A 14,380-nucleotide genomic window follows, 5' to 3' on the forward strand; every position below is an offset into this window, starting at 1 on the left:
TGGTTTATAACATTTTCCAATCAAATTCCGAAGTATATGTAATATAACTTTATATATGGGCATTCCCGCCGAAATGTCAACCAAGAGCAAGAAATTAAAACGGAAAAAAATATTTTAAAATTTTTATATTTTATGTATGCACATCGAATGCATTTTACCACTAAATCAGAATTCTTTTTATTTGAGCACTTTTATGAACTTTTTTTTCTAAAAAAAAAAAGAAAAAGAAATCTGGACTTTAATGCAACCTCAAGTTTGGCCGATTTTCGGTTTTTTAAGTTCGTTTTGACATGGAAAAAGAAGATTTGTTTACATTGTGACAAAAATAAAGAGACCCAGAGATGAAGAGAACTTAAAAAGTGTTTAATTACAATCGCCGTTTGGTTCGGTCCGACTATGGCGTCCGTCTATGACGCTTCGACTTTTCTTACGCGACTTTGGCGCTCGACTTGTAGCCTCCGACTTTGGCACTCCACTAACATATAGCGCCCGAATTTAGCACCCGACTTAATCTTGCATCCTTGACTATGACCCAAGACCACACATACCTCTTGTTCGACGTGCAAAAACTAACTCTCGTCACCTTTCATCCGTTCGTCATCAGTTCTGGATCGTTCTCTCTCACACGTTCACGTTCTCTCTCTTTCTTTTTAAGCAAAGATTTGTATACCAAAGAAAAATGTTTTCAAATTGCCATTCAAGGATGATCCTTAAATACATTTTGTTAATTGAAAATTTCTCTAGTTTTGCTAAAATCCTTCCTTATGCTAATGGCCTTAAAAAAAACTACAAAATTGAAAAAAAAAAAAAATCCCCTAAAGCTTATGTTCTCTTGAGTAATAAATAAAGTTCGTGTTCTTACTTTTGTTTTACTCTGAATGTGTACGAACGTCCGTAGCGACATGACGGAAGTGCCCTTATATAGAATACATATAACTTTCGTCTTCAGATTTTAGAATAGTTATCACTTGTGGTGCATCGAAATCGTTTCTTATACTATGATTCAAAATTCGACGAGAAGAACTGATCGTATTTGTCAATGTCCTTAGAATTTCGATAATTTATTATCGAGTAGGACTTGAATCTGTTAAGTTAAACATTTAAATAATTTAACTTTTAACTAATTTTAGCTATTCTTCATCACTGCTATAAATTCTTGTTTTGCACAACATTAAACATCCAAAGCTATGATATACTTTTGTTTATGCTAAATAATTTATCTATTTGTCTGTTACATGTTGTCCAATTAATAATAAAGACTTCCTCCCTGAACTGACACTCTCACATACATACACATACACATACAGAGTAAATTAATTAATTAAATGCATACTTTGGATCAATTAGCATTTAATTAGAATTGTGTATGTTTTACAGAAACATGCACAAGTATTTTTTACAATTTAGTTAAATGAAATAAAAATGTAAAAATAAATTAAATAAGGTAAGAAGTGGTCGCACCGACTTTGGTATACCATACACAAAGTGCTACTTTCAATATATGTATATGAACAATTTATTTTTTCACTTCGACCTTGAACTTTATATACTCACTGAGTCATTGATCAACTGAGTGACTAAGTGAACAAGTGCTTGAATCAAAAAGGAATAAGTTTAGTTAACATGTTGTTCAATTAATTAAGTTTTTACAAACGCCATTCTAGAATTTTTAGTAACGTTATGGAAATTACAGAATTTCCCACAAAAACTTGTAAGACATTTTGATTAAAACTTCCTTAAGAAGCTCTTTTATTTAGTATACCAGCAAACTAAAACGGATAAAAACTTGTCGGACTTCGGTTCATTTGTAAAGCCTCGGACTTAAACTTAAAACACGAAAAGTCTGAAACCAAGTTTCCTCAAATCGCCAACCATGTTTAGATTAAGTTGCTAAATTGGATACGATTTAAACAGCCTTTGGTTTATTTTCTTTCCACTTGATTTGAAAATTTCCCAAAATATAAGTATCTATTCAGTTTATAGTCTAGTGATTTCATTTGCATAATTTTTTTGTTCCATTTCCACGAAAGTATTTGGAGTATGACGTCGACGTCGGATAAAAATGTAACAAATGCTAAAAAAAAAAACGATTCAATTTAATTATTTGATCAAACCTTGATGTATCATGAGACTTACATAAAAATTAGAACATTTGGCCAATGGAAAATCTCACTGAATAGGAAATAAGGCCATTGATTTTTTTCAACATAAGAAATGGTGCTAATCGCCTTCAAAATTGGCGGAAAAATCAATTTTCCAAAGGTATCAACTATGCCAAATATGGCAAACAATTTACCTGATAGGGAAAATATATTGATTTAAGAAATTATCGGGTAGGGTATCTCTTTTAACTTACCCAGTTCGTTGCCTGCCACAATGCTGGATCCCATGGCATTAATTGCAAGTGGTCGTAAACTGGAAAACAAGTCCACCACAGCACCGATGTTAACTGAGACCAGATCGTTGGCAAAGATCTGAAATAGCACCACACTTATATAATCTATATATGTGGATCTATACGAGTGGATATTACCAATATAAGCCGGGAGCTTGCTACCGATAAGGCGGCGATCAAACCAATTGTGCAATCCGCGAATTTTAGTAATTTACTCAAGATGACGGCACCAATAAAGATGCCCACATAAGGGGCCCATCTATATATATCGAAAAAGGAGCCGAATTCAAAGAAATCGAAATGAGGCTTCCGTGCAAACGTATAGATATATCTACTTTCAGCCGATGTGCCCACGGTCAGAAAGTAACTACAAATCAATAAGATCAAAAGCATTCGTCCATGATTTGGACGCTTTACGAATGGCAACTTGATGCAATCGATTGCTAGAGCTGGATCAAAGAAGTCAAAGAAAGAGGAATGCCGCAGTACTTTTTTCCCTTGACTCTGATGAGATGATTCAATTGGTGCATCTGATGTCGACTTAATTTCCTGCATAACAAATATAATATAGACTATGGCTATTATTTGGGTTGCAACAGCCATGGCAAACAATGCTGCAAGAGAAATGAATTGTGAATGAATGAAAAATTGTCCATTCGTTTTGTTAGACAGCTTTACTTACGTATAAAGCCAAAGTTTAAAAAGAGGTGCACTCTAATCGGTTGTCCCAGGAATGATATTGCCTTTACGAATATAGCAATGATACCGAATCGTAAAAGTCGATCCCGTTTCGGTATGACAATTGTGACATAACTGTAAACGGCCATTAGATGAACGGTAGAACCTCCAAAAAGAGCTGGCACAATTATTTGGAGATAAGCCCCCCATTGTAATGGCAATGAATCCATGTAAAAAGCAGATATTAATTCACCTGAAAGACAATTGTAATTTGACTTTACACTTACTTTAATGTGCTGTATTCAAGTGAACATTTGAATAAAACTTTAATTGAAATCAAACTTATTCATTCATTTAATGCTCAACTGTAGGGACTGCTGACATGAGTACTGAGTACTTTGAGGTGTTAAAACTTGTTAAATAATATATTGTAATTATACCAAGGCATTTCATTCGTTATACTCAATCATTCATTTTAATTTTTGTATTCGAATATAAGTTTTGAATGCATTCATGCAGTCTTCTACTAGGCACTTACATAGAAATCCTAAAGCTGATCCCACAAATGGAATAATCATGCAGACTTTGTGTTTATTATAACGATCAGCCCATCCTCCCACCATTAGTAGAAGAAGCAGTGGAAATATATCACCTACAAAAATATTGAGAAATGAAAATGTTATAAAAACACGTTTCTCATCTAATCTAATGTATTAATAAAAACAAAAGATTAGAACAAAACCAGTTTTACCGATGGGACGTTCGTCTTTAAATCTGTTGTACAGATTTCGCGTATCGTGTGCCGCCTTGCAAACGGTATATGTAGAGGACCACTTCTGATCTGGATCGAATCCTTCTGTGATATTTTCAAATTTCATACCCCTACAGGGATTAAGAAAAATACTGTACGTTTTTTTCCTATCGTCGCAAACGCTTTTACTATAGCCAAGATTTGCTCGACAAGCCTTTTCGAAGTGGAAATCGGATAAGACCCAAAAATTCAAAAGCGTTGCCGTGAAGAACAAGAAGATAATGGGTTCGACAACCAAATAATTGCGGTAACTCCAACACTTTTGAACATAATTCAGCTTGACATCCCTCTCCGGCATAGCCGAGTTGGTCGCTGGAGATGACGTCGCCATAATTTGTTGAATTCTTTTTGAATGGCTAACGCGTTGTTTTTTTAATGATTGAAAACCGCTTGATCAGTAATATCTGCATCGAGTTCTAAACACAAACTAAACAATTCATTTCTTGCTGGACCGGGACGAAGCTTTTTACGCACAAGAAACCTGTTCAATCAATTGATGATTTCTTGTTTCTTTATATACGTTTCTATATGCATATATTGTACCTGTTGATATTTTTATATAGGTACATGTCTAGGTATATTTTGTACAAGTGTTTCACTCGCGATTTTTTAAAATTATAATATTAAATAACAGAAAATAAGTCGTCGCAACGACTGGGACATACCATGCATCAATTCTTCTCACATGTTGCACTTTGACTAATTGTTTCATTCTTATTATAATCAAATAAGGGGGTACTTTTCTTGTCATGTTGCGAACTATATTTGAATGAAGTAAGTAAGTCGTCTCGCCGACTTGGGTATACCATACACCAGGTGAAACAAATATTTAAAATTTCGAAAACCAAATGTATGTCTATTAAATTGTTTTAACATAACATATACCATATGCTATCTCGCTTACTCTACAAAGACACGAGCACTCTAGCGCCGTCACTAGCCAACGGCCAATTCTGCCCTTATGGATCGCGTAGCAAAATACGTTCATACGTATATTTTGCATGTTTCTAGGCCGATTTCAATCAAATTTGGTAGTTTGATAGAAATAGATAAGATTTATTAGTCTGCCAAATTTGATCGCGATGGTCAAAAAATTGCAAGAGCGCGTCGATTAAGCTAGCTTACATACCAAATTTAATGTCGGTAGCTTACAAAGTTTTTAAGAAAATCTGTTTTTTGTAAATTCCGGGGGCGGAAGGAGGCGTGGCAAAAATTTGAAACAAACTCGAATACTGTACATACTACACGAGACTGCATACCAAATTTGGTGGCTCTAGCTCTTATAGTCTCCGAGATCTAGGTGTTCATACGGACGGAGGGACGGACATGGCTAGATCGACTCGGTTGTTGATCCTGATCAAGAATATATATATTTTGTGGGGTCGGAGATGCTTCCTTCTGCCTGTTACATACATTTTGGCGACTTTAATATACCATTTCACCCTATGGGTGTATGCTATAAAAATGGATTGAATGGTAGAGTCGGAACAAACATCAATGGTACTATCGATACATTGATGTTGGGTAATCACTATCGATAGTTTTCAATTTTTAAAGAGGATTAAGTTAGTCATAAAGCGTTATTGTTTCCTGAATAAGTCGACCTTTTTCCTCCTTTCTCCGTAGATCGGTAAGAAATACGTCCCTCTATCTACAAAGGTCGTTTAAGATCCTTTATAAAACTTGAAACACAAATATTTGTGTTCGTCGACTCGCAAAAGTGACATTTTTCTCTGCCCAGCCTCTGCCGGTAAAGACCCAACAGAAAGAAGCATCAGCATTAACTCTAAAAGGCACATCGACCTTATCGACATGGATCTGCATAGCTCTCAAAAATATATGGGCTGGCTTGTAGCCCTTCTGACAAACAGTTATACTGGGTGGAGGAATAATTAAGATAAAATAAAAAACAATTAGAAATTATTGTAGTTTTAGTTAATTGCATTTAACTAAGTAGAGCACTTTGAGCGTTTCCTTTAATCATTTATCACTTCAAGGAGACTCTCACCATATATGAAGTGAAGTAAGTAAGTCGTCTCGTCGGTATACCATAAACTAAGTAATGCAATTGTTTTTAATTTATAATATCAATATTTGTATATCGCGCTCACGTAAGAATGACCACCGACCAAAACGTTTTTACTGATAACTCAAAGGGACAGACTTCCTTATCCGTCTTTTACACATGTTTGCTACTTTAATTTAATACCCAATGGGTGCTTGGTATAATCAGTCTACATACCGAATCTTGGCCTATTTAAGGAGAAATTTAAATATTGGTCAAATTCTTGCTATGTTATATTGATATTTTAAGTAAATGCCGAGACCAATCTAGATTCTACGAACACCGAAACTAAATAACCAGTAAACTGTTCAGGTAGTGGGGAGGAAGTAAAGAATGCACAAACCTGCTGAGTTTTCCCCACTAAGTAAGAGGTCTGCTATAGGTAGGTACTAAACTAATTCTTAATTGTTACAGAAAGGATTACAGAGCAAAATGCATTGGTTGCACTAAGTTTTTCCACTTTTGTTTACTTATTTGGATTAGGATTAGTCCCGATTCTAAACTCAGCTCTAGTTCTTAAAATGTTCGTACGATCTTGAATTTTGATGAATAAGTAAATTAGATGAAAGACTACATAAGTAGATTATCATAATTTATGTTGGATAAAAAAAAGATAATCATATCTTACGATGTATTGCTTATTCTTCTTAGCCAAAACAACATGAATTCTTTTTCTTCTTAAACTTATTTTCAAATTCCCATTGATTGACAAAGTGGCTAAACTAAGTATATACCTTTTCCCCATTTTTTTGTTTCAGGACGTTTTTGGGTGAAACCCCATTTTAATTTTGAAAACTGGGGCATACTTTCAGGAACTAAGGAGGAGAAGCAAGTTAATTTTGGTTTGCCGATGAGCAAGTTTCCATGTGTACATCGAATTCAAGGAAGGTAAATCGAACTGTAGATGGTTCTAATCATTTAATTTTAAACACCAGTTGTATTTCAGAAACTGCTAATATCCTTACACGAAATTTGACATACTACATACATTGGCATCCTGTATACCCAACCCCATCCGGTAACTTCTCTTGTCACCCGTAATAACAAATATTCCACAATAAGCAAATTTTTTAAGTTCAATTAACATTTTTATTGACTCTTTTGGAAGAAAAATTATTGGAATTACATTTATTTTTGTTTTTCCTTTATCATCAGTTGGTATAATTTGCAGTCATGAATGAAACTTTGATCTAAACTCTGCAGTGTTTTTCCTTCAAAGTTACCATATAGATTCATTGAGGTTTCAAGAAGATCCATAGATTTAATTAACCAATTGTGAATAATTTCAGACCATGGATGAAGAGCAAAGTTATCATAAAGAGCATATGAAGTGTTTTCATCCTTATCAACCAAGTAAACGTAAAGCTGATGTCGCTTCTCATTGGTCAAATCAGCCAAAAAGTCTTCACAAACATCAAATTCGAGTTTAAGTGTTCCGGTTTTATTTGTAAAACGACGTATAATTTTCCATCCAGGCCCAGCTACATTATTTTCCACCTCGAACACCTTGGGAGGAAAACCAGCGATCCTTACTACTTCTTTTGTGGGGTGCTCCACTTTATCTTGGTCTTCGGGATCAATTTTAAATCTTTTAATTCTCGACTCGTAATTTTTAATGACTTCGTCTTTCGCTGCCAATAGCTCCTCTGCTTCTTGTTTTTCAATTTCAAGATTTTCCACTTTTTCTTCGGACATTTCCAGAAGAACCTTAGCTTGATTGAGTTCATCCTTAATATTACTTAGCTCCTCCAATCGGTCCTTAAATTCATGATTTTGAGCTTCAAGGCTCTTTACTAGCAAAATCGCGGAATCTAAGAGAGCAGTTGTCACTTGAAGTTGATCAGATGTAATTTTTTCTGTATCTGACAGGTCTCTGGGGCTGTTTTCTAAGATTTTTTTCAGATCTGGGCTTTTATTTAAGGCCGTGATAAGATTATCAATTTGATTATCCTTCGACTTGATTATTTTCGAGGCTTTATCCAATATTGATTTCACTTTTTGGTAGTTATTTTCATTGCTCTCAGTAGATAGCACCTCAAATCCTTCTGTTGTCTGAAATCAAGACTCGATAATTAGTTGAACGCTCTCAACCTACTGCTTTCTTTGTGTACTTACCGCATTGGTCTCAGACCCTTCCGAGGGACTGTCCTGACTAAGCAACTCCAGATCCACTAAGCCGTCCTCATCCATTTTGTCTTGATAGTTAAAAATTGAGCAAGTACCGTGTGCGCAGTTGTGACCAACTAACTTTGGACTGTCCTGTTTGCTGGGAGAGTATGTCTTATATATCCTTAGCAAATATTAATTATTTACCTGTTCAGACGTACAGATGTTCTTCTTAGGCCCTTGATTGCAAATTGCTAATCCTCGTTTTATTACGGCAATTTGTTGTTCTCGTTTGCGACTAAATTTAGGTAGATTTTCACGTATCTGAAAGTTTCTTACCCGTCATAAAATGCTGACTAACGTAGAGCTGGAACAAACTTCGATGATATTATCGATAAGTCGGTGGTTGTGCATTTTTCGAAACCATCGACGTTTGACCATCACTGTCGATAGTATTATTTTATGCCATCAGTGGTGGGCAGACTTTAGTTCGCATCTTCTTGGCTTTCTAGTGAATCACACTTAATGAGAAATTTTTTCAGTAATTGATTGGTTATTCTGCAACCAGCAAATTGGTTATCTTAGCTTTTCTCCATTATTCTAAATTAATTTGCATTTACAGAAAAAAAAAATAAAATATATACGATACTAAATATTGATATTAAAACAATATTTATGTTAAAACAATTGCAGAAATTAAGAATTTTTAAATTCTCGCTGCACTTTGAAATAAGTGGTAGCTGTGAAATCAGCTGTCGTGGGAATCGGTGTTTCACATCCAGTGCTAATCCCAACTGTTCCCCGCAGATGGTGTGGGAATCTGGCCTTAGATAAATCGATTACCGATAGTATTTATTTCGATATTCCATTCGTTAGGCCCGATTCCCACTCGATCCATCTGAGGGGAACGGTTGGGATTTACGGTGGATGTGAAATAGTGATTCCCATTGGCACCATCCACCATCTCTTAACAGCTGATTTTACACCGCCAGAGGCAGACTGTTTGCAAAGCGCAGCGAGAAAAAGAAATTTATTAATTGCTGCAACCAAAAATTTGACTGGGTTGATCGAGAATATGTACATATGTACATATGTATGTATGTATGTATGCTGTATATAAAAATGTACCTCGTTGATTCGTAACACTTTTCTTGTCCTTCGATTTAATATTGTTGTACAGTAGTCAGAGATGAAGTTTTTGAGATCAAATTACATTTTATTGAATGATGGGCTTTAAAATTGTACTGTGAGGGAAAGTTTAGACATCAGAAGACCCATTAATTTTGTAGCTTCATTTTTATAGACAGGCATCAATTTGCGGGTGGAATCGAAATGAGATAGAAAAATTTGAGTCTCTGCTTCGGAACCGTTAACATGCAGAAGGTTTCAATGCCATTAAATTGGCTTTCTGGAGAAGAATCCACTCAACTCCATTTACTTTATTGCCATCGACACACACACACACACATTCATTGGGAACACTTCAAAAATGGACACTAACCGCGAACATTTCCCTTCCTTCGTCCTTTTTTCTTCCTCTTTCGTTTTTCTTGGCAATTTTTAATGCGCTTAATGTTGCCTGGCTAGAAGCGTCGCATAACTCTGTACATCAACGGTGAAGGACTCATTAATATGCAAAGTTTTACGAGTCCTGGCCATGTCCTGTTCGTATCTGTTCTGTTGTCCTTTCGTCTGGTCTGGTCTGGTCTTGTCTGTTCTCTTGTTAACTTTTGCCTGTAATTTGCCTTTTAGCCAAGGTACAATTTCAGTTCTGTCAACGTTGCATCAAACAATTTTTGTTGCCCGGTTTAAGCATTTTTACCTTTTCTTTCGCTTTTTATTCTTTTGGTTTTGGTTTTGGCAAATTTTTAATGGGCCACGCTGCAGCCATTTTGGCCGAAACAAGCGTATAAATTTCAGAAAATTTTCGCGGCTGCATTGCATACTTTTCGGTCATTAAGCATTTAGTACTTTGCTATAATGTGAGTTTTTATGCTCGCCAAAATGCTTAACAACGGTATCAAAAGGTATTATGATTGATTGCTAAATGGGAGACAGTGAACGGGACGGAGTCACTTTTACAAAGATGGAAAATGGCATTTGGTTATTTTTTATGTTGGTTACTAAAAATGTTTATGATACGAAAAATTCTAATTGAATATCTATGATAATTTTAATAGTGGCTTACATTACGTGAGATGGTAAAACAATTTAGCCAAGAGAGCTTTGCACAGTCAACGTTCCTCATGTTGGTGCATCATCATTTTAACCTTGTCCATTTCGACATATTCGGTGATTTACGCCATGGCAATGGCTGGAGCATTTCACAATTGACAAGACTCTCGTTTGATTTACTCCCGTTAAGCATTTGATTGATTTGCCAAAATGTTTCATCTAGTCAAAACGAATTCCCATCTCCCATTTGTCTATGTATGTGTGTGTGTGTCTGTGTATGTTTCTATATGGTTGTGTGTGAAGTTGCAAAGCTCCTTTGTGGAATTTTAATCGAAGATCTAGCAATTCGAACCAAACTGACAAATGCAGTTCTACTCCACCTCCTTCTCCACCTCTTCGTAGTCATTTCACATGCCCACCCAACCACCTGGCTCTGCCCCTGGTTCTTCGCCTATACTCTCGTTTATTAGCTCAGGTAATTTCAATTAGTTAGCAACAACTGATGGCTAAGAGAGACGGGCTATGAATGGGAGTGGCAGCTAATTAAATTAGAATCCTCTTCTGCTGAGAGTCAGCCACATATGCAAATTGATGGCTCTGTGTGTGTCTAAATGCATTCAATTCAAGGGTTTTCGGTTATATTTCGCCCCCGCTCCCCTCTTCATACACCACTGAACTGGTGTGTAGGCAAAAGAACAGCTTAATCGCCTCTCAGAGCCTTCGGAAAGGATAATAATTTGCTTTACACAATATGGTAACAACTGTAGTCCTTAATATACCAACAGAATAGTTTTGAATTCATTATGATCATATAGCTACTTCGTCCAAGACGATTGATGATCTTTCTGACACGATTTAATTTAATCAATTATGTTTAGACCAAAAACGGAATATATAAAATAAAATGAATATTTATAGTAAAATCGGCGTTTCAGTCTTGTCTCTTGTAATTTACTAGATCTTTATCATATTCAAAACATATTTTAATAGACAGTAACAGAATAGAAAATCGTTTAAGACTTGACCAAAAATTAAACACAAGTCTGCCAAAAACTAAAGATACTTCACCTATCTTTCTCTCTCTTTCATTTTTGATTTCTATATGTGTAAGTTGCCTGATTGGTTTAATCCTGAATAATGAGTAACTAGTCAGCATTGAAAAACACTTGAGTCTGAAATTCAAATACCAATTTTAATACAGACATAAGACTTTCTAGGAATTTATTTTCTTTCGGCTTCTAACTTGTCTCTTTTTCGTGTCAAAAACAGATACAATTATTATTCTGGAGTTAGCTGGACTCTGTAAAGATATTATCAACAACCTGGAGCTGATATTTTGTTAAGAAAATTGATGAGATATTTTCATATTTAAAACTGCATTAGACTATTCAATAAAAATATAAACTACAACTAATCAGAATCACCTGAGAAAATCGTAATTGTTTAAGAATACAAATTTATAAGAATTTTTATGCCGCTCTATAAAAAAGTCTTTGAAGGATTAGATTAACTATCTAAGACTCCGATTCTGAGTCTTTGGTTAGGGATTGTCACTAGAAAATAAATTGTTTTTCCAGTTGCTAAATTTGCAACAATTAGCATTGCTTGAGAAACAGTTTCTAAATCGAAATGAATAATGCATTTTAGGTAACAAGAGGAGGGATTTATTTGACTAATTTATTTGTTAGTTGCTACATAGATTTCACTATACATATATATATATATATATATATAATGAGGAAAATAAATGATTCTACTATAATTAATTACACAATTCACTTCCAGCACCCTCTTCCTTTCCCCACTCTATTTGTTTCCCTCCCTTTGCTCCTTTTATTTATTTATTTTTTTCTTTGGCTTAAGGAGCTTAAGTGAACCAATAGAAAATAATTCATATTAGAAACTGACATAAAAATGCCAGACCAAATGAAAGTACTTAGTTTGTGTTTTCATTCAGAAAGAAAAAAGAAGGAAACTGCTGACTAAAGAATGCCCTAAAAGGCGAAGAAGATGTAGAAAGATGGAAATGGGAATGGGAATGGGGACGGAGGAAAAACAGAACCAAGCAGCAAACAATTGGCCAACATGTTGTACAATAAACAATAAACTGTGCGAAAGCAGCTTTAACCAAGCTGATTAATTGCTTTGCTGCTTGTCTGACTTATTGTTAGAAACTAAATTCGAATGCAGATGCAAAAGCAGAGCCAGACTCTGGGTAAGACCAAGACCATGACCAGGATACACAACTGCACAAAGTCACAGTGGGTAAACAGAAATTTGCCTTTTATTACGAATGCCATTTCCCAGGCATTTCGCAAGAGATGTTTGCCATCAAACACTGGCGCCCCACCAAAAAGGGGATTTATCATCCAATTTCACCTAAATTTCATTCTTCATCGTAATCGTATGTACAAATATTGATGGTGTGATGATCGAGAAGGCAATAAATAATCAGAATTCCCAATTTAAGAGAATTGAGCTTGTTAAGTATCGATGACAAAAAGAACAATATAGACAGTAAATCGCTTGTACTATCGCTATGTGAATGAAGAGATCTAAAGCATCAGTCGAAACAGATCTTAAGCGAGAGACCATAATTTAGGGTAGCCAGAGTATTAGGTCTAGGTCGTCAGGATTGAAAAATCACCATATCTATCAAAAATTAAGTGTTCAAATTTCATTTATTCATTATATCATTTACATAAAGTTATTTCATTGATTGTATTCATGTTTGACAATCGTTGATTGGTTTGGCAGCCATCCCCTTTACTGGCTTTAGTTTTGGGCTACGCTTCTGGATTTCTTCTTAGAGCCTTTGTAGTTTTCGCGTTAAAATAACTTTCATTCCAAACAGAAATATACGCCCACCTTCAGTTCAGTTTAGTTCAATTCAGTTTTTTCCTTTCTTCTTTCATAAAATTGAAGATGAACTGGAAAAGACGTCAGATGTACATATATATGTACATATATACCCAAGAATAAAATGCAGAGCACCAAGTGAAAAAATATGTAAAAATAAGAGGAAAAAGACAAAATTATGCCACAAAAGGCAAAATGAAGGCAAGAACAGAAAAAATAGATATATAAAAAAAAAAATATATATATAGCAAGCATTTTCCAATAAATTTGCATAAGTTGCATTGGCACAAGGCGAAACGTTTGCCTGCAGTTTGCATTAGTCCTGGCATTTTTACTTTTCTCTTTCGCATTTTATGCCTGTTTCATTTTTCACATTTTTTTGTGTGGTGCATACTTGAGGGCGTCGAAACAGGTACAGAAGGTAACTTGTGAGTGGCTCCGATTGTGGCTTGAGATGCACTTGAAGATGGCTAAGAAGTAGCTTTAGAGTGAACGCAAAATATCAACTGTTTATAGTTCTTGGCCAAAAAGAGTCCAAAAAATGACCGCACATTATAAATTTTCGAATGAATTGACACTTAAGGTCGTTGTGTAAGTAAGCTTTTAATTTTAAGCCCGACACCTTCAAGGTGAGCTTGCTAACGGACATTGTTCCGTACCCGTACCCGTACCTGTTCCCGGACCCCTAATGGATCCCACATTTTTGTGTCCATGTAGCCCTGAGGCATAGCAAAAATGTCAGAGAATTTGGGTGTGGGCCAGAAGGGGAATGTGGGATGGGGAACGTAAGGAATTGATGGAAAAAGTAAAAGTTTTTGCTGCCTTGCAGAATGTGTGCTCACAAGGATGTGTCATAGGTGTAACTTTGCCTTTGGCTTTCCCTTTCAAGGACATTAGAAAACTATTGGAATTCTCGAAACAGCACCCTTGGCATTTCTAATTACCACGAGAGCCAGCAACACTAAGGTGATAAATGTGCACTGAAATTAGTTAAAATTATTCATCGGCCAACCAAACTAAGAGAGAGACTAGACCAACTTGACTTCAAGGCGCAGCCGCAAAGAGCAATAGCCACAAAAAGGAAAGTGAAATCAGCAAAAGGGACATTTTCTCTTTACACAGACAAACGGCAAAATAAATGTGCTCGCATATATCTTTGGGCAAAATTGAAATATCACAAAACCATAAATTGCTAATGCCACATACGCAACCTTTGTTATCTGCTCTCGGTTGAGGAAGATATATGATGATATAAATATAATGGCAAACAAAATCATTTTGCGAAATGCCA

At 35.4% G+C, this 14,380-nt stretch overlaps 1 protein-coding gene across 2 annotated transcripts; it reads right to left on the reverse strand.

Moving 5' to 3' along the window:
- Window positions 1–7,023: 7,023 nt before the first annotated feature.
- LOC111519608 (angiopoietin-2-like) lies at window positions 7,024–8,396 on the reverse strand. Of its 2 annotated transcripts, none has more exons than XM_023181214.2 (3): window positions 8,263–8,396; window positions 8,065–8,208; window positions 7,024–8,001 (listed from the first exon to the last, which is right to left on the reverse strand). In XM_023181214.2, the coding sequence occupies exons 2-3, from the start codon at window positions 8,137–8,139 to the stop codon at window positions 7,078–7,080; spliced, it is 999 nt and encodes a 332-aa protein (XP_023036982.1). In that variant the 5' UTR covers window positions 8,140–8,208; window positions 8,263–8,396; the 3' UTR covers window positions 7,024–7,077. The 2 variants fall into 2 exon arrangements, with proteins under 2 accessions (XP_023036982.1, XP_046865570.1); XM_047009614.1 differs by having other exon boundaries at window positions 8,065–8,215.
- Between the last annotated feature and the right edge of the window lie 5,984 nt (window positions 8,397–14,380).

The sequence above is a fragment of the Drosophila willistoni genome, assembly GCF_018902025.1.
Source record: "Drosophila willistoni isolate 14030-0811.24 chromosome 2L unlocalized genomic scaffold, UCI_dwil_1.1 Seg168, whole genome shotgun sequence".
Lineage (NCBI taxonomy): Eukaryota > Metazoa > Arthropoda > Insecta > Diptera > Drosophilidae > Drosophila > Drosophila willistoni.